We start from the raw sequence: 23,379 nt of genomic DNA, 5'->3' as shown, positions 1-23,379 counted from the left end.
GATTTTGAGAACCTACCTCATTTTTTGGATCAACATCTCTTCTTCCTAATACATAACAAAAATCACAATTAGAAATCTTCAGGGAAGAACCTCAGCTGCGAGAAGAGTGGCTGCTGGAGACGAGGAAAGACCCCTTGCTAAGGCCACAGGTGCCCCCTGGTGGCAGCTGGAGGGGATGGCTCAGGCAGGGCTGGGCCCCAGGGCCAGTCTTTGCTCTTAAGTCACTGGTTCCCAGGGTGGGGCCCCAGGACCCCACCTCAATTGGGAACTTGTTAGAAACACATTTTCCCAGACCCCAGCCTAGACTTCCTGAGTCAGAATCGCTGAGGATGGGATCTGGCAATCTAGGTTTTAACAAGCCATTCTGGTGGTTCTGATGATCCCTGAAGTTTGAGAACCATTGTTCTAGCTAAGTAGGGGCCTGGTACTCCATAGTGTGTAATGACAGCAAAGGCTTTCAAGGACAAGAGGGAGGCCAGACGCATCTCATTAAGGTCACTGGAGCACAGTCTGGACTCCCTCTCAACCCTAAGGCGCCTGGTGCTGCATAGTTAGGAAACGGGGGCCAGTTTGGCTGTCTCCAGAGTAAACAAACCATTCAGGCTTCTTGCATGGTGCTTAAAAGGCCACGTGCACTGTGTGAAGCTGAGCCTGGGATTCTTAAGGTAGCTGGCAGGAGGATTCCAGAACCCTATGAAGCCCATCCCTGAAGGGATGTTAAGATTTGAACCTCTGACAAAGGCAGAGGAGTGAAAAGCAAGCATTCGGATAGGAATAAAGCAGGACCAGAGGAAGCCCAAGGAAGGAGGGAGACAAGACTCGAGAAGGGTGGCCTCTGTAGTCAGATGGAAGATCTTTGAGACATTCATTTAACCTTCCTGGAGGAAATGCTTTATAATTCGATTACTGTCAAAATGAAAAATCCCCATAGTGACTCAAGATGCAGTAGTGCCAGCATTTGGGGAAATCGGGACTACGGCTCCAACTGGGTGACCGATGGATGGATGGATGGGCCCAGCAGGTTCCCTGCAGTGAGGCTTCCCTTACAGAGAAGTGACTTTTCTCTGTGCATCCAGCTGTTTAGGAGATCTTTGCACCTGGCGAAGTCAGGCAGGCGTTTGTAGAGAAACATCTGACAAGAAAACAAGGTTTCCGCAGAAACCAGACAGGCAGATGGAAGATGTCATGGTAAACATGCCACTTCAAGTTTTCCCGTCTCCTAGAAACAGTTCTGTGCATACTGTCATTCTAACAGTTCTGTTCCAGACGTGCTCTGCTAAGAGACAGTATTTCAGATTACATGTCTGACCTACTAACCTTATTCATAAATGTTTACCGAGACCCTACTGGGTAGCAGTCATTGTTCTGGGTTCCAGGGTTACAGCAATAAATAAACAAATGAACATCCCTGCCCTCAGAGCGCTTGCATTCCAAAGGGGGAGGGGAAAATAAACAAAATAAGCAAAACGTATAAAGCTTTGGGCTCTTCGTCTCAGGCTTGCCCCTCATCCACCAAGCTCCTAACTCTGGATTTTCAAAGTCTGAGCGTTGGCTCTTTCTGATCTAGAAGAGAGAGAGTGACAGTGTTTTAGTCTTCAGGATGGGGCTTCTACACAATTAACACTGCAAAGCAACAGAACTATCTAGAGATCTTGTTAAAATGCAGATTCAGATTGGAGTGGGGGGGCCTAGGGAGAACTCTCAGGGGTCAGGCTGGGGGGGATGGTCCTTGCCCCACCATGACTCCTTGCTACAGTTCCGGACTTGCTTTTGGGAGGCCCTGGATAGTTTGCAGAACACTCTTTCCTGTCAGCTCACCTAGTTCCCATAGCAACTCCTTCCAGGAGGCAGGGCAGCAAGGAACAATACTTCTTAAAGGAAGCCACACCCTCCCCAGAAGTCACAGTGCTGGTGGCTCCAAAGCTGGGAGCAGATTCCCATCCCATCTAGAGGGTTTGCCCAAGCCACCAGGCTTTGCACGGCCAGGAGCAGACCAGAGCCAGTAGAGAGGTGGACCCTTGGGCAAGTGCCACAGGCCACGAGGAAGCCAGCTCAGCAGTAAAGGCATTGAGGAAACAGAAGACCAGGCACTTAGTGGGCTTGGGGGGTCCTTAAACCCAACCAGGGCTAGTTGCCACAGCCCAGCCCGCCTGGCAACGCTTTACTAGATGGGCTTCACTGAACTCGCTCCTGGGTGGACCCCGGCTTACCTCTTCAGCTCCCTCTAGTGGGATGTGACTTTTGGAAGAAGCAATCTGACAGCAACCGGGAGAAGGTTCAGCCCTCCTGGTGGCTTGCATTGCCCCATGAACAGAGCTCAGTGAGCTGCGATGGTAGGAGATAGGACTATTCCCTTCCCTCAATTCTGGAGCCATGAGGAATTGTTCATTCTCACTTTATAGGATCTCCTGGAGAGATTATCATAGAGAGCGACACACAACAGCTATTTCCTTGTCAAGTTGGGGGATGTCAATAAAGAGAGATTATTCAGCCAGTGAAAATATACCCAGCCCACTCCTTCTGTAAATATTTAACATCCAGAATGGCAAACACGGCTTTCTGGGATGTAATAAATTATGGTGTACTGAGAAGTGGAACCCCTTCGTCATGGGCCTAAAGCAACGAACACAACAACTGGAGATTTTCCTGGGGGATGAGAACGTGCCAGTGAGAATGCTTCAGGCGGACACGTTCCTCCAGGGAAGGCGAAGGCCAAAGCCAAGGGGGTGGTGGTGTATGTGCTCTGCTCATGGCATCAAGTGTGGTGTGTCTGCAAGAGCCCGAGTGGCTGAGGCTCAGGAAGGCTATCCGGCAACAGGGACAGACGGTGAGGTGCCAAGAGGAGAATTTTCCAAAACCAGAGCCAAGATCAATTGTAACAATGGCCAAGAGAGGGAAGCAGGGACCAAGAAAAGCATCTGGCATCTCAAGATGAAAACGGATGAAGCTTCTAGAAACACAGGAGGACTTAGAAGTGGCTATCTTGGAGATCAGTTCAGGATCTAGAGCAAATAGGGAATCCAACAGGCTACTGGTCACAAAGTGGCCCCAAAAGATTCCAGAAAATGGGAAGGAAATTTGCTCTCAAAAGATTTTCTTGCCAACTACCTTCCAACCCCACCCCTAACTTGCTTTTTCAGGAGAGGAGGGTTTCAGAAAACAACTCTGCCTTGGTTCTAAGTAGAGGTGAGGGAGAAAGAAAGCGGGGGGGGGGGGGGGGGGGAGAAAGATGGAGGGAGGGAAGGGGGGAGGGAGGAATGAGGGAGAGAGAACGAGAATGCATATGTCGTGTCGTAAGTTGGACTAGAACTAAAACCAGCTTGAGACCCTGTGTGGATTCATACCACATCCTGTTTCTGCCCCCAGCATGGGGCACTGCCCCCTGACAAGGCGCCAAGGTAAGGAGACAGCAAGAGCAACCATGGAGGGCCCTTCCAGAACAATCTACCTTGTTGTCCCTCCTGCAAAGTTTAAAAAGGCAGAAAACTAGTTTTATCTGTAAGAAAATGTTTATTCTTTTGAACCCCACAGGAAAAAAAAAAAAAAAGAAGAATGCAGCCAAGACCACGTGTTTAACGAAAATAGTGTCCCAAAGGGCAGCAAAATGGGGCAAACCTCAACACAAAGTCAGGGACAATTTTCCATGTTTTTGCACAAAGATGAAAAAAAACCTACGACAATTCTGAGTAACACTTCCATGGTGACAATTACACAAGATGATTCAAAAATGCAAAATGGCAGCAACATGCACACCTGGCTAAAGCTAGAAGTTTTGTCTTTTTTTTCCCCCAAAATAAGATCTGTGATTTAAAGGATGATTCTTTTTAATACTTCTATTTTGCTGACTTGCTTGTCCTACTTAATCTGCTTTAAATATGACACACATGCCAATTAACAAGAAATTTGAGAGGAACTATGTCCTTCTAGAATCCATGGCAAGGAAGCAAAACCAATCTATTTGGTTTCTTAATTTTCCTAGTTTCCCAATACAATTTTGCTTTGCCCCACCCTCTCCCAGACCCCCCGCCCCCACCCTGATTCTTAAACACTTCCAAAAGTTGCCAGTGCAAACACTTTTCTACAAGTGTCTAATATACACTTGAAACTGAAATCTTTGTGCAGAGTTCTGAGTTTAAAACTCTTAAAAAAAAAAAAAACAACCCTCCTTGGCACAAGAGCTGAGGAATAGTCAAGTTTCTTTGAAATCATCAAACATAAGATGATGAAGAGAGGAAAGCACAGTTAAATGAAATGGAATTTTTTTAAAAATAAAACCCAAACCTAGAACGGCAGCTTCCATTAGCTGTCATGGCAGTCTCTGGCACACAAGCCGCCCAGCTCCCCCTGCCCCACGGTGCTTGCCTCGAGAAGAGTCCAGAACACCGTGGTGCTTTCTCTGAAAGGACCTAGGGGCTGGAGCTGTGGTGGTCACGCAGAGCCCAGCTACCCCATCGGCTGGACAGCAGGATCCACAGTGAGCTCGACACAGGAAACAGATGACGGGAAAGGGGGAAAATAGTTTCAAATCATCAAGTTTCCTCTTGAAATGTCTTTTCCCAAGGCACTGCTAAGCAATTTTCTGGGACTGAACACCTGAGGGGAATAGGAACGTTTCAAACACCACCCCGGAGACGCTCTCATAGCTAGTCTCATCACCTGGCTCCCCTTGGCTTAAATGACACTCCCGGAATTTGTTTGGTCCTTGGAGGGGTAATCAACTTTTGTTTTCTATAATATCAAGAATCACGTTCTGTGAAGCAGCTCTAAAATCAAAGCTGTGTGAGGTTATTAACCTTCCACTCTAGAAATGAGACGTTTTCATTATCATCCCATGTGAATCTGATGTGCAGGTTTTGCTTGCTTATTTAAGGACAAAACAGAAAGAATCGAGAAGCAAAAACCCTGCCTTTTTTTTTTCCTTCAAGAGGAAACTGTAAGAATACATAAAAGGCAAAATTGGCTACTTGAAATCCAAGAGTGGTTTTAATGTATTGGCCGAGAAAAATAAACTGCAAAGTTCTGTGAGGTCTTCTAAAAATTTACAAGAAAAACTGATGGGCAGTTCTAATCAGACTTGGATGTTATCTCCCACCCACCCACCCCCGTTTTAAAAACGACAACATGTACAGTCCCACAAAATACAATAGAAACTTTTTTTTTTTTTTTATCGTGACTGCCAGAGATGCTCCTTGGTGATGCCTTCTGGTTAACCCCAATGGTTGGACAAAACCCGCAGTTGGCCTTCACTTCTTCAGGGGCTGGTAAACAGAGGCATTGGGGTCGAGTCCAGAGGGGCTGGTCTCCACGAATTTGGAAGAGTAGTGGGGGGATACGGGGCTCAGGGGGCTGGCGGCAGCACTGTACGTTATGCTGGGCATGACGGCCATGACTTCGGCTATCTTCTGTTTAAGGTCCTTGATCTCCTGGTCTTTCTGAAGAATTTGTCCTGGAAGATCAAAAAGACCTGCCGTTAGTGAGCGGGGAGGGCTCCCCTAACACAACACCCCAACGCCCTCGTGGAGAGCCGATCCCCAGTGTGTGGGGCTCTGGCTTTGGTGGACTGTCAGGGTAGGAGCTTTTCCTGTCAAGGGCCAGACAGTAAATATGTAAGGCACTGTGAGCCACAGGCTGTCTCCGTTGTTTTTTGTTTTTAATGTGGAAAACTATAATAAACCATTCTTAGGCCATGGGTGGTAAAAGAACGGATGGCGGGCTGCATGTGGCCTGTAGGCCATGCTTTTACAGGTTTTGGAAAAGGGATTCTGTTTATGAGGGTGTGACAGGCAAAGGGGTCACCTGCAGGAGCCACGCTGTGTGTACAGCAGTGGCCCACAGCAGCCTGAGAGGCTGCTGATTTTGCACTAAGGCTGCACCTCTTGAGTTGGAATATTTTTCTGGGAGGCTGGACACCTGAGTTTTAGCCCCAGGAACAGAGGACAACTGTGAGGCAGGCACAGCACCCTCTGCCTCCAGGTTCTCTGACAGGAGATGCACGAAGCTCTGCAGCGGCCGCACTGGGGGTCTTGGCATCATGCCCCTCAGCCCGAGGGCCCACCTTGCCTATGGCTGGACACTTCCACGTTACAGCACAGCCTCCCTTGCTAAACTCAGTTTCTAGATCCAATCAACTCCTGCCTGCCTCGGGCCACTTCCCTTGCTGTGCTTCTCCTGCTCCCTGTTCACTTTTTTTTTTTTTTTAAGATTTTATTTATTTATTCATGAGAGACACAGAGAGGCAGAGACACAGGCAGAGGGAGAAGCAGGCTCGCTGCAGGGACCCCGATGTGGGACTTGATCCTGGGACCCCGGGATCATGACCTGAGCCAAAGGCAGACAGACACTCAACTACTGAGCCACCCAGGTGCCCTTCTCTGTTCAGTCTTGAGGTCCCCACTTCCTCACAAAGCTTTCCCTGGCCCGCCCCCCCCACATGATTCAACCCTGCCCCCCAAATCCTAGATTCTCAACACACCCCATACTTGCCTTTTTGTCACTTTCTTCTAAGAAGGTTACTAATTACAGTAGTTAATACACTCATGCCAGGTATTATTCCAAGTGCTTACATCGACTTATTTATCACAATGACCCTATGATGTGGGAATTCTCCTCCTCCTCCTCCTGCATTTTATAGATGAGGAAACTGAGGCAGAGAGACATCAAATGGCAGAGCTAAAATCCAGCTCTATGCAGTCTGGCTCGAGTCTGCACTCCTATGTATGGCATTTATCCAGCTCTTGTAACTGCTCATCTGGGCGATGGTTTGTGTCCATCATCTCTCCAGTGGCCTACGAGCTCCATGAGGGCAGAAACTGTTTACATCTTTATTCATTGCTATATCCCCAGTGCCCAGCCCTTCAGAAAGCTGAGGCTCTGCAAGTTATGTCATTCACTTATCAAGAGGTAGAGCAAGATTTAAACCCAGCACCAGTGTTCCAATGCCCATGTAATTTCCATTATGCTTTGAAGCTCCCTGGTCTACTAGGGGAAGAACACTTAGGAGGAGCCCCTCAGAAATTTAAATGCTTAAAAAAAAAAAAAGAGGTTGCATTTAAGCTGCACTCATTTTGAGTCCTACAGAAGATGGTAATGTATTTGAAATGTAAGAGAGCACAGTGGCATATTTTTAAGAAGGATGTAGTAGAGATGAAAGCCATTTTGGAAGTGGGACGAATCAAATGATATAGAAAGTAGGAAGCAGAAAAGCAACAAGGGGTTTGATTTGAATTACAAAGCTGATCCTTATTAGAATATTCCGAACTTGACAGTGGAGGAAGTAGTGGGGAAGGCGGTGTAGAAAGGAACTGCTCCCTCCGACTTCCTTCATGTCCCCTTGGCTTCAAGTAAGCATCACATATTCTCCTTCCCTTTGAAGAAAATAAGCCTCAGATGAATAAAATACCTAACAGCATCTGATATATGAGCCACTGTATCTTTTTTTTCATGCAGATTTAAGTTTGACTTTTTCTTTAAATCAGCAATATGCAAACATTCCCAGAGCTTTGGAAAAGGTACTGTTCTTTGCTTTTTTGTCACTTTACAGAAATTCCTGGGTTGACAAGGAAGCAGTCTGTGCTGGGGAGCCAAACTCCCCTTGGCTATTCTAAGACCAGGTGCTCCTTTGCTCCAGGGGTATCTCCACCAAGTGTACAAATCCAAGTCAATGAAATGAATCAGGAAGGGGTGGCCACTTCTCAGCAAGCTGAGCCAGGAGGGGAAAACAAAAAACAAAAAAACCCAGTGTATGGTCAGAAGTTCAGCTTTAAAGCAGAATTCCCAGGAACCTTCTTTTTTAAGATTTTTTATTCATTTATTCATGATAGTCACACAGAAAGACAGAGAGAGAGAGGGAGGGAGACAGAGACATAGGCAGAGCGAGAGGCTCCACACAAGGAACCCGATGAGGGACTCGATCCTGGGATTCCGAGATCATGCCCTGAGCTGAAGGCAGACACACCCAATCGCTGAGCCACCCAGGTGACTCCCCCGGAACCTTCTTTTTAAATGCTTTCCCCTGAGTTCACAGATTAATAAGCCTGACTCTCAATCCACTTCTCTTCTTGCGCTACCACCTGGACCATCCCAAGCCACTCCTACAGCTCCATTAACCTCTCACAACTTCTATATTCCTCCCCCTCCTGGGATTTTGGTCCTTTCTCTGGGGTTTAGACCCCAAATTCCCACTGACTGATAACCGTCTTCCACTTCGGTGTCAGGAAGCAACTCCAAATTAGAACATCTCCAACCAAGGGTGCCTCCAACCAAGGGTGGCTTAGCAGTTGAGCGTCTGCCTTTGGCACAGTGATTCCAGGGTCCCGGGATCAAGTCCTGCACCTGGCAACTCACAGGGAGCCTGCTTCTCCCTCTCTGCATCTCTCATGAATAAATAAATTTAAAAGTCTTAAAAAAAAAAGAAAGAACATCTCCAACTAAACTCATTCTTTCTTCTCCTTTGAATCTGGTCTGCTCTTCTTCCTTGTTTCCGGCAACTTTATCCTCCCACATCCCTCCAGTGCTTCCACTTTCCTTCACTCCCTGCCTGGACTATTCTCCTTCCCCCACTCTCATCATCTCTCAGACAAAAAACCATGACAGCTTCCTAACAGGCCCCTCTACCTCCATGCAATCTCACCTTTCAAATCCATCCTTCACATTGCTATTCCAAAATGGCCAGAACACGTCACCCCTTCCTCCTAAAGAATCTAGGAACATATTCTCACTCAACTGTCCTCCTAACCTCCCATACCCTCCAGCTGGAGGCCCCTGCCCTGCTCACCTGGACATTCCCAGCACTTCTTTCCTTTGCTTACACACTTCCCTCAGGTAACAATGTTTTCCCCTGCCATTCTCTGTTCTCAGAATTCATCCTTCAAAGCCCACTCAACATCCCCTTCCTCATGAAGCCATCCTTGATGTCTGCTCTGGCCTTTCTACGTAATGGCAGCAGGCTTTTCTGGTTGGCTTGCCCAAGTGCAATAATTCTCACAGGGTCCACAGGGTCCACACTATCTTTGTGATAATACTAACATATATCACTTGCCTTCTTCACACACATTCCCTCCCAGGTGTACCTTCCAAAAACAATTTGCAAGTAAAAATTACAAGACAGACAGACAAGACAGACATATCTGTAGAAACAGAGATGAGAACTGAAGTATCTTCTATTAAGACAAAAATTAAAGATATCTGCTAATTGTAAAACAATGCCATTTTTCTCATTCAATTTTTTTGGGGGTTGGAAAATTTAGTTATTTTTCATAAAAATATGTTAACAAATTATGTTTATTATGTTATTTTAAAAATAAATTAATACATGTTTTAAAGTTTTAATTTCTGAGGCACCTGAGTAGCTTAGTTGGTTGAGTGCCTTTGGCTCGGGTGATGATTTCAGGATCCTGGAATTGAGCCCCAAGTCAGGCTTCTGTTTGGCAGGGAGCCTGCTTCTCTCTCTGCCCCTCCCCTGCTTGTATTCTCTCTCTCTCAAATAAATAAATAAAATCCTTTGAAAAAAAGTTTTAATTTCTAATAGATAAATATTGATAGATATAACCCACTTGAAAAAATCTCCTTGGGGTACTTGATAATTTTAAGAGTGTAAAGGGGTCCCTAAGACCAAAAAGTGTGAGCACCACTGCCCTAGTTACTTCCCCCACTAAACTGCATCTTGTTCATCTTTGTTTCCCCTTTAGCTTCTAATACAATGCTTTGAATACTCTTTAAGTACCTGTTGAAATATTTTTCAACTACTATGTCCAAGTGTTTGAATTTTTTTTTTTCAGTAATCTATTGCTGGCTAAACAATGTCTTGGACAAAATTCAAATTGCTTTTCATCAGGCTATGTCATGCCTCTGTTCAGAACCTGCCAAAGCTTTCTGTGTCACTCTGAGTAAAGTCCAAAGTTCTTTCCATGGGCTACAAAGTCTGGCAGAAAGTGGCTCCTGCCAGTCTTGACTTGTCGACTCCAACAACTCTCCCTATCCCTCAGGCTGCAGCCCTACTGGCTGCCACACATGCTTCTTCTCCCTGAAGACTGACAGGGCTCACTTACTCTCTTACTTTGAGCCTCTGCTCAAATGCTACCTATTCAAAGGATCTTCCTCTCACGACCATCATTTAGAACCAGTGGCCCCACAGGCCCCACTCACATCCTGCCCGACACTGCTTCATTTTCATCACTGCACCCATCAGTACCTGCTCCGCTCTATGCTTGTTCGTGACTGCCTTTCCCCTCTGGGAGTCTCGCAGTGCCTGGCACACAGGCCTCAGGAAATACCTACTGAGTGAACAACGGGCTATCCAGAGGCTGCTCCCACCACTCCCTCATTTGGAACCATGCAGAGCCAGCTGCAGCTTGGAACACATCAGGCCCTCCTAGCTTCCCTGGCCTCACCCAAGAGATTTCTTCTGTTTATATGCCTCTCTGCCCCTTGCCCCCTACATTGCTTCTTCACTAGGCTAACCCCTGCTCATCACTCAAAACCCAGCTCAGACATCAGCTCCCCTGGGAAACAGCCCTCCTTACCTCTCAGACTGGCTTAGTCTCTGCCTCTCCCCTCTGTTCCCACAACCTTGTATATACTGCCCCACCGGCACCCTTTGGTGGCTCTGCAGCTCTCTATTTCTTCAACAGTACCGTGAGCAACTCAAGCACAGAAACTTCATACTCTTCTCTGGGTGCCTTGCACTTGACGTATTCTCACCTCAAAATATGTTTGCAGGATGAATTCATGTGAGGATTCCTAGATGTCCATGTTGGGCACTTAATCAAATCACTTAAAAAGAAAACAGAATGCTTTTGGTTCTGAGCTCTAAGGGAGCTCTGCTCTTTGCGTCCCTGTGAATTCTCAGCCACACCACCGCATATGGGGCTCGCTGCTCTCCTACCTTGGGCAATCTCGAGCTGTCGCTTTGCGTCCCCCAGTGCAGAGAACAGGTCCAGCTTGATTCTTGTCTCTGCACTCAGACTGTTCTCCAGGTGCTGTGTTTTATCTTGCATGGCCGAGAGGGCTGACATTAACACCTCAGTGTCCTTCTCGTTTTCCTTATACTTCCGAAGCTCCTATCAACATCATCAAAGCAGCAAGATGTTACAAGATAGTTTTGGCATCGATGTCTACAAATTAGCCTGAAATCACAAATAAAATCCCACTATTACTGACCTGGCCCCTAGAATACAGAATCCTGGTGTTTAATGGGTTAAGTCCTCACCACTAAGAGGGAGTACAAAATGTATTTATATGATGATATGACATATAAAAATATTTTAATAGATATAGATAAATCTGACTGTGTTAGGCTGTATCTAGGAATAGTGGATTCTGTCTCCAGATGAAACACTTTCTTACAAGCCCAATTCAGAATCACAAAGAACTTTTTCCTTGCTCCCAGTTGCAAATGTTGTAATGCTGCAATGAAATTTGCCAAAACTCAAAAATTAATTAATTAATTAATTAAAAAAATTTGCCAAAACTCTATTCTCCACCTGCACTAAGGATTATAAGTGTTCATTATTTTGACAGTAAATACTGCAGAATAAACCCATCTTAAAACATCTAAAAAACCTATATATATATATGATACATATATACACAGATATATGTATTTGCATATATGTATATATACACACACAAATATTTTAGTTTTTTCATTTTGAGAGAAATCCAAACATATTACAGAGAATTTAGAAATATACTAAAGTTCAAAGAAGAAAATGAAAATCATTCAAAATCCTGACACTGTGAAAGACTTCATGTATTTTTCTTTAGTATTTTATAAGTATATGTGTATCTTTTAGCATGAAGTCATACTATGTGTACTTTTGAATACAGTTTTTATTTATTTTTTATTTATTTTTTTTTTAGGAATTTTTTTTATTTTTTATTTTTTATTTTTTTTAATTTACGATAGTCATACAGAGAGAGAGAGAGGCAGAGACACAGGCAGAGGGAGAAGCAGGCTCCATGCACCGGGAGCCCAACGTGGGATTCGATCCCGGGTCTCCAGGATCGCGCCCTGGGCCAAAGGCAGGCGCCAAACCACTGCGCCACCCAGGGATCCCCTTGAATACAGTTTTTAAAAAACTTATATAATCTCAACTGTTCTCTGGAAATGTGATTTTTAATGGTTGTATAATATTCCTACTTATATGCATCATAATTAAACAGTCTCCCTTTGTTAAGATTGTTTTCTTTTTCATTTACACACCATATGATGAACATCTTCATATATCAATCATTGATGAGATTTTTAAATATTTATATTTAGTAAGAGTCTTAAATATATATATATATTTTTAATTTTTATTTATTTATGACAGTCACACAGAGAGAGAGAGAGGGGGGGGGGCAGAGACACTGGCAGAGGGAGAAGCAGGCTCCATGCACCGGGAGCCCGACGCAGGATTCGATCCCGGGTCTCCAGGATCGCGCCCTGGGCCAAAGGCAGGTGCTAAACCACTGCGCCACCCAGGGATCCCTATTTAGTAAGAGTCTTAAAACAGGAAGGAAATACTTAAAAAGTATATGAACTTTTCCAGAAAGTTGTATCTCCACCAGCAATTATGAAGCCTATTTCATTCATCCTCACCTAGGCTGATATTATTATTTAAACATTCTTTGCTAATTTCACAAGAGATAAGGGGAACAAAAGCAAAAATAAGTTACTGGAACTATACCAAAATAAAAAACTTTTGCAAAATGAGAAGGCAACCTACTGAATGGAAAAAGATAGCTGCAAAAGATATATTCTGTAAGGGATTAATATCCAAAATATATAAAGAGCTTATACAACTCAACACCAAAACCCCAAATAATCAGATTAAAAATGGGTAGAGGATCTGAACACATATTTTCCCAAAGAAGACATCCAGATGGCCAATACGTGAATACAACACTAATCATCAGAAAAATGCAACTAAAACCACAAAATCATCTCACACCTGTTAGAATGGCTATTATTAAAAAGATAAGAAATAACAAGCATTGGCAAGGATGTGGAAACAGGGAGTCCTGGTGGGAACATAAACTACTGCAGCGCAGCTGCTGTGGAAAACAGTATGGAGGTTCCTCAAAAAATTAAAAGTAAAAACACCGTATGATCCAGTAATCCCACTACTGGGTATCTACCCAAGGAAAACAAAAACACTAATTCCAAAAGTGATATTCACCCATCCAATAAACATTGTAGCCTTATTTACAATAACCAAGATATAAAAGTAGCCTAAGTGTACACTGAAAGATGAATGGATAAAGACGTGTGTGTGTGTGTGTACACACAGACATATGTGCACACACACAGAATATTACTCAACTGTAAAAAATAATAAAATCTTGCCATTTGTGACAACATGGATGGACTTAGAAGAAACTATGCTAAGTGAAATATGACGGAAAAACAAATATATGATTCCACTGATATAAGGAATCTAAAAAACTAAAACAAATGAACAAACAAAAGCAGAAACAGACCCACAGATACAAAGAACTGGTGGGGTGGGCAAAATGGTGAGGGGGAATGGGAGGTACAGGCTTCCACTTACAGAATAAATAAGTCCTGGGGATAAAAGGTACAGAATAGGGAATGGAGTCAATGGTACTATAACAACATCATAGTGTTGTATGGTGACAGATGGTAGCTAGTAGCTACAACCTGCACTGAGCACAGCATGACATACAGAGTTGTGGGATTATCATGTTATATGCTTGCAACTAATGTAACATCGTGTGCCAAATATACTCCAATTAAAAAAGAGAAATAGAAATTTCACAGTAGTTAAGTGATAACTAAATTTATAGGTCTTTGGTGATTGATGAGGATATATTTTTATATTCTTATCAGCCACTTGTTTTTCTTCTATGAACTATTTGTTCATATGCTTTGCCTATTTTTCCAAATATTTGAGCTTTACTTAACAAATTTTATGAATTACTTATATATCAAGAGTATTAATTCCTTATATTTGTTCCAATATCTGTGCTCTCTGATTTTTTCTTTTCTTCTCTTTTCTTTCTTTTTTTTTTTTTGTTTGTTTTGCTTTGTGATTTCTTCCATTATTTTTGTTTGGAAAATCTTTCCTGGTTTTAAGATCAAATTCTAGTTTAAAACAAAATGCTTTTTTTTTTTTTCCTGTAGTCAGCTCCATCTGAAATTTCTTTTTGCATGGTATGAGATGAGTTTCTAATTTTTTTTCTAGTTATCTGTTTGGAAGCCTTTCTCTGACCAGTCCTCACTATTCCCATCCATTTGTGCTGCCACCTTATTGCATGCTTTAGGCTTTGTCTCTAGGTCATCTATTCTACTCCACTGACTCGTCCATAATTTCCTACCAGTTCCACGTGATTTAAATTACTGTAACTTTACAGTATGTGACATTACTTTTAAATGTCCCTTTGGAGAACCAGTGCCAAATACTTGGCTAAGGTACACATTGCCCAGAAAACTTGTGTCCACAGTACTGGCAGCTTTCCCCATCATGCACTGCTCAGAATTGCAATCTACAAGGCTGAGAGCATTCAGAATGGTCAATTCCCTGGCGGTGGACAGAGGGTTAGGGCTAAGAAGAGGTACATAAGCTCCAAAACACACAGATCTAACCTATAACCTGAAAAAAGTGAAATGAATCTACAGTAGGTCAAATTCTGGTATAAACTGTGTCAAAAGATTGTCAACATTTTTGGTTGTATTAGAATCCAGCTAATTGATGTGACTTGAATGAACTGCACAAGGATAGAGCTTCCTTTTGTCATACAGAGATTTTCAGATACAATGGGATTTGGCCTACTATCAAGAGGCACCATCTCTACACTGCAACACAGAGCACACAGCTAACACAGAAGAAGAACCCAAGTATGAGAAAGTCTTTTGTGCTCCCCATACCTGAACTTTCAGTTCTAGTTCTCTGATCTGGTCCTCTTTCACCTTCATGTCCATCGTGAGCTTCTTGCCCTCTGCTTCTAATTCTCTGATCCGATTCCGTAAGGTTTCGGTGCACTCCCCCCTTTTGAAAAAGAAGAGAAGGAAAGAAAGGGATTTAAAAGACTAGAGGTTTACTTAGCTGCAAGATTGATATTTCTTTTATACTCCAGAGTCTCTCAAGTTCTAGATTTTGGCTAAGTCTGCTCATTTTCTGTTCTTTGATAATTTTGACATGATCTAAAATAATTAATTATCTAATATGAACCAGACACCAAGTGAGGTATTTTACCCATCTGCCTTCTTTGTAAGGGTAGGATATACTGTTCCATTTTCCAGATAAGAAAACTGAGACTACAGAGATATAATACCAGTCCAACCTCACCTAGCTGGTAGGTCACAGAACTCCAGGGATAAGAACTGAAGTTTTCTAACCTCCCAATGCAGCAAGCTCCCCAGCAGGCCATATGACCTAAGACAGCGCCTGTGAGCCAAGCAAGAGAAAACCAGACGTATGCTATCTCCAGCAGGGGGCAGTGAGCTAAAAAAATGTTTCACTTTTGAGGGTCTATGCCTTGGAAAGTTGACCTTTCTTGAGTTGTGAAGTTGCCACAGCATTGTTGCTTCTCACAGCTGTAATAAGGACAAACTAAAAAAAAATATGATGGCAATGGCCAGTTCAAACCTAACCGTCTAGGTTTCAGAAACAGCCAGATGGAGAAAGTAGGTGTCCTCTGCCTACCAAAAAGGAAGGTCCAATGAGAGACTTGCACCTTGAGATTTACTTGAGAATAAAAACAGCCTCTGCCTAAGTGATAGCAGAGGAGGACCATCTAAGGATAAGACCCAAACAAACTTGACTGGAAGCCAAAGACAATCAGGAAAGAGACTGAAACCAATTTACTGATTCTCAGGCATAAGATACTGAACAATATGGTTCAGGAACTGTCATATCCTCCTTGGTGGACTTTTTCTCAGGGTAGGAGGTGCTGGATAAATTCAGCCAGCATAAACCACAACAGATGACAGTTCAGAAAAACTCCTGCAAGCGTAAATGCTTCAGAAACTGTGCTTTTTTCAGAAGCCTATGCTTACAAATCTTTAAACAAATGAACAAAACCCCCACACCCTAGGCAGGCTGGCAAAGTGTCTTGTGAGTCTGTATAGATGCTGATGGGCCCAGTGAGCTCAGCCATCTGCACAACAGGGTCTTCTGGGGGAGGTAGGACCATTTAGGTGGAAAGAGGTCTCTATGGCTATTATTTCCTTAAATGTGAAATGATGATCCATCAGTTCCACAAATGCCAGAACCCAAAGCAAGGCTTTTAACATGCCACATACAAAAAAGAAAAATTTAAGGAAGAATTACAGAATTACATCATATAGATACAAATTATGATAAAAATTTTAAATGAAATAAATAATAATTTATCCGTACTCTGCAATTATAAATCTGTAACTGACCCCCACCACACAGATGGACTTCACTTGTCAAAAAAAAGAAAGGAAAGAGAAAGTGATAAAGTGAGGTAAAAATGACCCCTGCCGCCAAAGGCTCTTAAGGATCTTCTCTCCTTCCTGGAATTCAGTTTCTGGAATACTTGCATACTTTTAAATGGTATAGAAATAGTCCCCGATTCTCATCACTCCACAAATTCAATGATATCTAATAGTGACTTACTTATTTTTTTCATCTTTTCCAGCTCATGTCACGGTTTGCTGATACCCAACAAAGATGGGAGCAGCCAGTCAATACAAAGTACTTGGACAACCAAGATTTTTCCTTTCTTCTATTTTAAGATAAAAACTTCAGAAACACATACACCTGAGAGTAGAGAGTAATGACAGTTCCATAAAGGGAATAAAATTCCAGACTGGAATCTCTCCAAGTATTTAGTAGTTACTGGCCATACAGAAAGTGACTGGAAACTCTTTTAAGAGCAGCACTTTGCCTCTCAGGTGTGGGAGGCACAGTGATGCCCTCATCCCTCTTTTTAGATGAGGTCACTGAGGGATGAAGCTGTTACAAGGCAGCACAGGTTGCACAGATGGGGCTTAGCCAGCTCATGAAACAGTACTTGGTAGCAACCTATCCGTGTGAGATGGTCCTAGTCCAACCCTGCCCGAGGCCTCACACTCCCGTGCCTGTCTTGGCACAAGGCAGGCCCCCCTCTGATGCAGTGCCAGGGTGGGGGAGCAGACATACCTAGATGCAGCAGCAAATGCAACGGCCCGCGCAGCAGTAGCTTCTTCCAACTTCTTCCTTTTTTTCTCCTCCATTAATTGCTTTTCTACAAAACTGCGGGCTTCTTGCTCAGCTTTTAGCTTTTTCTCCAACTGGCTGATATTTTGCTTGTCTTTTTGCTTCATTTGCACAGCATTATGTAATCTATATGGAAATGATTATCATATAGAGTTTCGTCATTAGAAATGCCCACTAGAAACCCTGGAGAAACATGGATCCTCTTTTGAACAGCAAATCATGAATGTCAGCTCCCAGAGTGCCCGAGAAAAACACACTATTATTCTTTTTTTTTTTCTCATTATTCTTTAACAATTCCTAAACACCAACAAACAAGCTGCCTAATAAGATACAGAACAAGACCTAGCCTTTGCCCTATTATGGTAAGTGATTTACAGAAGGCAATTCAGAAAAAAAGAATAGAACAAGTTTCTATCAGAGGGCAAGATAGCCGTAGAACTACTTCTCCTGCCCCAAAGAACCTTGAAAGAACTTTAGTTGATCAAAGAACTATTGGCGGAACCAGCCCCACTGAAGCTGAGGTAAAGGGTAGGAGAGGGCAGGATTTTCTTTGCCTGAATATAATTATGCTGCAGGCCTACTGCAGCTTTTCCTTCCCAGCTGTGAGATGTTTTCTCAAAGTATCCTAAAATAGACCCTGGAGTTAGAGTCATAGGGTGCTTAATTTCAGATAGAAATTTCACCCGTACTCCCTACCCTGCCTCCTCCTACCCCTAGCTTTACATAGCAATACAAAGGGAGTTCATCTTGGTATATCAGTGTAAGGTAAGATGTTCTCTATGAGCAGCACAAGAGTCATTGCATATATGGGTCAGAAGCAATGGAGCAGTTATGTGCTTATGATGCTCTAGCTTTTGAGTTATGTTCTTCAAGGATTTTGAAGAACTCGCCTTTCAATGGGGAAAGCCCAGAGCCTGTAATAGTAATTGCTACCCCAGGCTCACATTGCTGAGAGATTTAAAAAAAAAAAAAAGGACAGATCGATATTGAGTCAAGAAGTAATTCCAGGATGAATCAATGGAAAGCATAAACAAATTCACACAGAAGTGCTGGCTTTTTGTTTGCCTCTTCAAATAAAACCAAAGTTCAATGTCATTTTTTTAGTTCCAGAAATAAAAGTAAATAGAGTCTGTTTCTCTGGAAACTTTCATTCAAAGGAGCAAGATTTTCAAATTGTGGCAGAATGACTTCTTGTGAATCTTACTTATATTATCACAAAGCTCAATGGCTATTTTAAACAAAGAGAAGAAGTTATTAAATTAAAGAAGGATGATAATATTAATCAACTGTTCTGTTGAGATGCAGTTAAGTTTCTCTAGATTGTATGGCATGTTGACTATGTGGTACTAAATTAAATATTTTAAACATTTCATTTAAAACCGCCTCTGCCAGGTTCCTTTGTCATCACAAATCGTTTGCTCCAATCGCTGGAAACCACAGAAACAGTGGGGCGCCTGGCTCACGACCAAAGGCCTGCCCAAAAGGCGCACATACTTGTTCTGCAGCAGCTCATTCTCCTGTCGGAGCTGGCCCATTTCGGAGCGGATCCCTCGCTCGGTGCTGGAGAGGGAGCTGATCTGGCTGCGGAGCTCCTGTTCCACTTGTCTGCTGGCCTGCAGGTCAGCCTTTAACTTTTTAATGTCTTGTTCCAGCCTAGGAGAAGAAGTGAGGCGTTTTCATCAGGGAAAGGGTACCCCCGACACGGCTCTGCAGGAGACCCCAGCTGAAGTCCCAGGCGTCCCGGGAGGAGGGCAGGAGACCCCTCTGGCAGCTCCTGCCAACACCAAGACTCCTGTGTGCAAGTGGTTTTTTGCTGAGTGCTCCTTTCTGCCTGGGTCCCCACCTCTTCCCCCCATCAGAGAGTAACCTGATTTCCTCCAAACATTGAGGTGCTTGTGAATTCCGGGGCTGCTAATAAAGGAGCAGGGGAAGGCAGAGAGAGGGTGGCGGAAGGCCTGGGTACACACACACACACACACACACACACACACACACGGTGAATTTCCTATGCTCTTCCGCAAGGGAGATTTATTAGTAATAGTCAGGTCATGCCCCACCTGCTCTGAGATGTTCTGATAGGCCAGACTTAACCATCTTTGATTCCCTTCCACCACAGGCCCAGGGAAGAAGTGTCTAAGACAACCTCTGAACCTGCTAGCATCCTTGCTAAATGATGTTCACACTTCTGGTGACTGTGACAGAAGCAGCTCATCCAACTCAACCACACTGCAAACAGGAACGGATGACACACTCTGAGAATTGTCAGAAAACTCCATCTGTGGACTGAAGCCTATCTTTTCTCTTCAGTTCCTTAACCTCTACCTTCTCTTACTACAGTAACAGCTTTGTTTTCAGCGGTAGGTTTTGGGGAATGATCATATGCACGTGTAGGACTAAAAAAGGGTCAACAGAAAGTATAAAATCCAGACTCTCTTCAGGACAGGGCTCTGTAACTTCACGAGGGGCCAACAAATGGCAACTTGCAGTGGTCAGACGGCAGCACGAGGCAGGCTGGATTAAATATGCGTGAGGAGGAATAACAACTGGCACTCAAGGAGAACTTCTGTGCCACGCACTGCTCCACAGGCCTCAATGGTATGAACTCACGGAGTTTGCATGACTGTGGGCTGGGGGTGATTTATCACTCCCATTCTTACAGGAGAAGACGTCTAGACCCAGGAAAGGCTCCAGCCCCTGGTGACACAGGCTCCAGAGCCTGCTCCCTTCTCTGGCAGGCCGAGCCGTGGTTATGGCACCCATGGCAGGGGGGAGTGGGAGAAGCGCCACAGGAACCCTGACAACAGGAAAGGGGAATCAGGTTGGGCCTCGAAGGCCAGGCAGGATTTGGAGAAGTAGAAGGGGAGGACGGGACATTCTCAACAAGGGGAAAGCATGCTCCGAAGCTCCAAAGGGCGGGCAGCCACAGATATTTGGGGACGGAACAATCAGCCCGGCCTCTGTTCCTCAGCCTTGTGCTCTGGGAAGAGAGCCAGAAGAGGGCAGAATGGTCTGGTGGATGGGACTGTGGAGACTGGCCCTGAAGGTCAGGCCAAGGATGGCTACGGGCCGGACGGAGAAAGTATGCTTCCTGACAAACCAGCAGGCAGGCCGAAGTCCGTGTGCTCTGATGAGACCCTGGTGCAAGTCGCGAATCCACCAAGCCAACAGAACCGACACTTCTAGAGGGCAGTGGTGACCTCTCCTTGGAACGGCAGCCCCATAGACTAAGTTCTTACAGACATGTTTTCTGAAGCACTAAGTCCTCAGAGCCCACCACAGTGATCAACACTTACTAAATATATGTTGTCTGGCCTCCCTTAGAAAATCAAAGAGCAGCTTTGTTTACTATCTACCTTTGGTCAACTCAAATAAAATCTCAAAAATAAAAGGTCATGAAACTTCGATGGTCATTTCTTAGGCACAGCAGCCTGTCCAGTACTCAGGAACACTAGAGACCCGGTATTCTAGAAGCAGTGCTATGTCTCCTGACATAGCTCACTCCCCAGGGAAGGGTCACAAGTCAACATCACGCCACACTCTCCCTATTGCCAGGGTTATTCCAGTTGAATGTACTCCCAGAACTGCTCTAAACAATTACAGACTGGCATTTATGCCATCCCCACACCATCCCTCATTCACCCGAAGTAACCCAAGGGATGTTTTCCAAAACAGGTCGATGCTGTCAGGTTACCCCCATTAAGAAGTTTGGCTGAAAAACGTGTCAGGTTATTTGTCTTTCTGGAGAAGTCGATTTCACAGTCTGAGGATTGCATTTTTAGTAGAAACGGTGAGTTTTAAGATGAGAATAGGGGGCTTAGCCTGGTTTACTAATGGGGCTGAGGAGTTTACTAATGGGGCTGAGGATCAGGATTCTAGAACCAGCTCTGGTGCCAAGTCTGCGACCCTGGGCAGGGCATGTAACCTTCCAGGACTCAGTTTCCCCATTGTAGGCTAAGGACTTCTAAAGTTCCTCACAGCTCAGTCTAGGATTTCTAGGCCTGACACACTTACTGCCGTATGCTGATCTGCTTCTTCAGATTAGCAAACCTAAGCTGTATCATATGCAGAGGCACAGGAATCAAGTTCCACAGAACTAGCAGACTGGGGCAAAGCACTGCCACAGTTGGGAATGAAAGAAAAATTAAATCTGCAGAGGCTAGATGTCAACACTCTTGCAGTTATTATTTTGCAGCTTTAATCTGTGAAGGCCAATTTTCCTACCCTGAACTAAGAAAAACAGCAATATTCTGAATGAAAATGTAGAGCTCTTTGAAAAATGTAAAAACCCAGAGTTAATGCCATTACAAGAACAAAAAGTAGAAAATATCTTGAGTGTAACTTCTAGAGACCACAGAACCCTGAACAAAAATATATTTTCTTAGGTAGAATTAGGAAATTTTGTCAAAGACAATAAAACAAAAATAAAACAGCATGGTTACCAGGGTTATGAAAATTTGTATGATTGTGCCCTTTTGTGAATGTGTGTTATACTTCAATGAAAAGATTATTTTTAAAATAAAATAACCTAATTTCACAAGACCAGAAGTAAAATGAAAATGCTTCAGGATTTTCATAACTGCTATTAATTTTTGAATCGCTGTTCTCCAAATAGCTGCACAAACCTGTGAGCTAACACCAAGCATTCCCAGTTTAAGAAACCCCGATGTGTAGGAACACTGTTTGTATGGTGACATACAAGATAACTTAAAGTGCTAAATTGAAAACTCAGGAATTTTAAAAACGTCTAAGGGGAAATTTTGCATGGTCTCTCAGAGAAAGCATTAATTTAACCTTGCATGTTCACTATATTTTAAATATTTACTAAGGTAAAATGAATTACGATCCCTTATGAATTTTTTATTGCAAAAGTGACACCCAGTTAAGATTAAAAACTGCATACAACAACAGAAAAGTAAAAATACAGAATAAAAATGTTGGCAATTCTTAATCTTCTCATCTAGACAGAAGCACTCACTGTTCACATTTGGTTTACTTCCATTCTGCATATGTCTTCTTTCTCTTTCTTCATACATGTCATTATTTTTTATTACTGGTGAGAGAGTACCATATATGCAGTTTGCATATTGTACACACCTTTCCACACCATCAGGTACTTTTGTTTTGTTTTTAAGTAGGCTCTTGCCCAGTGTGTGTGTGTGGGGGGGGGGGGCTGAACTCACAACTCTGAGATAAAGAGCTGTGTGCTCTACTTACTGAGACTGAACCAGCCAGGAGCCCCTATAAAATTTTCATAAACAATTTAATTGCTGCATAATATTCCATTGTATGGATGCACTATACAATCCTATTTTCTATAATATATCTCAATTTTTGCATATGCTCAAAAGAAAAATGAACATGAGTTTTAAAAGAATTATGTGAATTAGTAAATTGTATTGAATCAAGCCAGTCAAAGTGCCAGGGACATTTATTAGACAAATAACTACTACTTATCTTAATGGAATACTTAACCCTTTGGTGCTGAAGGTCAATACTTCCTAGATAAAATGCAGATGTATAATTTATTGGTGTTAAGCACGAAGAGGTCCTGATTAAGTGGTGTTAGAGGTTAATGCAAAATCTTCACATGTATTCATGGGGTTTTATGAAAATGTCAATAGCTGTAATCTGAATTAGAAGTGAGTGGTCAGGAAGAAAATGAGGCAGAAGTAACAGTTTATAACCTTTAAAACTGATTTCTGTAAATAGGGATCAAAAGAAAGGATGATTGAAAATGCATCCACAAGCTCTGGCCCCTTTTATCAGAGCTAAAGCCTACTCTCTTCCTTATACAAAAGATTAAGGTATAAAAGAGAACTTGACTCCAGAAGAACTGCAATCTCATCCCCAAAAAAAAGAAAAGAAAAGAAATCGGGCCAGACAGATCTTAACAAACTTTGATAAGGCTCAGGCAGGAAGTAAACGTACTTCCTACTTGCCCAGCTCCTCTAGCACCAGTTTTCACCCTTATAAAGTCTGCCCAATGGTGTTAACACTTTGGATACAAATAGGGCTCCATGGCAAAGCTAGAGTCTGTGTGTCTAATAAATATGTCCATTTGTGCCCAGTTAGATAAGCCAAGGTTCTAACTAACCCCAAATGTTACCTATTAGGTATAGACACCTTTCCTAGCCACTTTTATTAATAATTTTAAAAGACAGCAGCCAACTTGTAACCTGTGAAATGACCTCTGACTCCCCAGCAGACT

General features: G+C 43.3%; 1 protein-coding gene across 1 annotated transcript in view; it reads right to left on the bottom strand.

The window, feature by feature from the left end:
- Nucleotides 1-5,108: 5,108 nt before the first annotated feature.
- The window catches only part of MACO1 (macoilin 1), a 59,265-nt gene continuing 40,994 nt past the window's right edge, over nucleotides 5,109-23,379 (bottom strand). Inside the window, exons 7-11 of the mRNA XM_055332789.1 lie at nucleotides 18,666-18,824; nucleotides 17,115-17,297; nucleotides 14,873-14,993; nucleotides 10,883-11,057; nucleotides 5,109-5,446 (exon numbers count right to left, since the gene is read on the bottom strand). Coding sequence (XP_055188764.1) covers nucleotides 5,244-5,446; nucleotides 10,883-11,057; nucleotides 14,873-14,993; nucleotides 17,115-17,297; nucleotides 18,666-18,824 — 841 coding nt within the window. The 3' untranslated portion in view covers nucleotides 5,109-5,243. The remainder of the gene's footprint in view (nucleotides 5,447-10,882; nucleotides 11,058-14,872; nucleotides 14,994-17,114; nucleotides 17,298-18,665; nucleotides 18,825-23,379) is intronic.

This window comes from Nyctereutes procyonoides, unplaced genomic scaffold (genome assembly GCF_905146905.1).
Source record: "Nyctereutes procyonoides isolate TBG_1078 unplaced genomic scaffold, NYPRO_anot_genome, whole genome shotgun sequence".
NCBI classification, from domain to species: domain Eukaryota; kingdom Metazoa; phylum Chordata; class Mammalia; order Carnivora; family Canidae; genus Nyctereutes; species Nyctereutes procyonoides.
The sequence above is the reverse complement of the archived record's forward strand: the minus strand, read 5'-3'. Positions and strand labels throughout refer to the sequence as shown.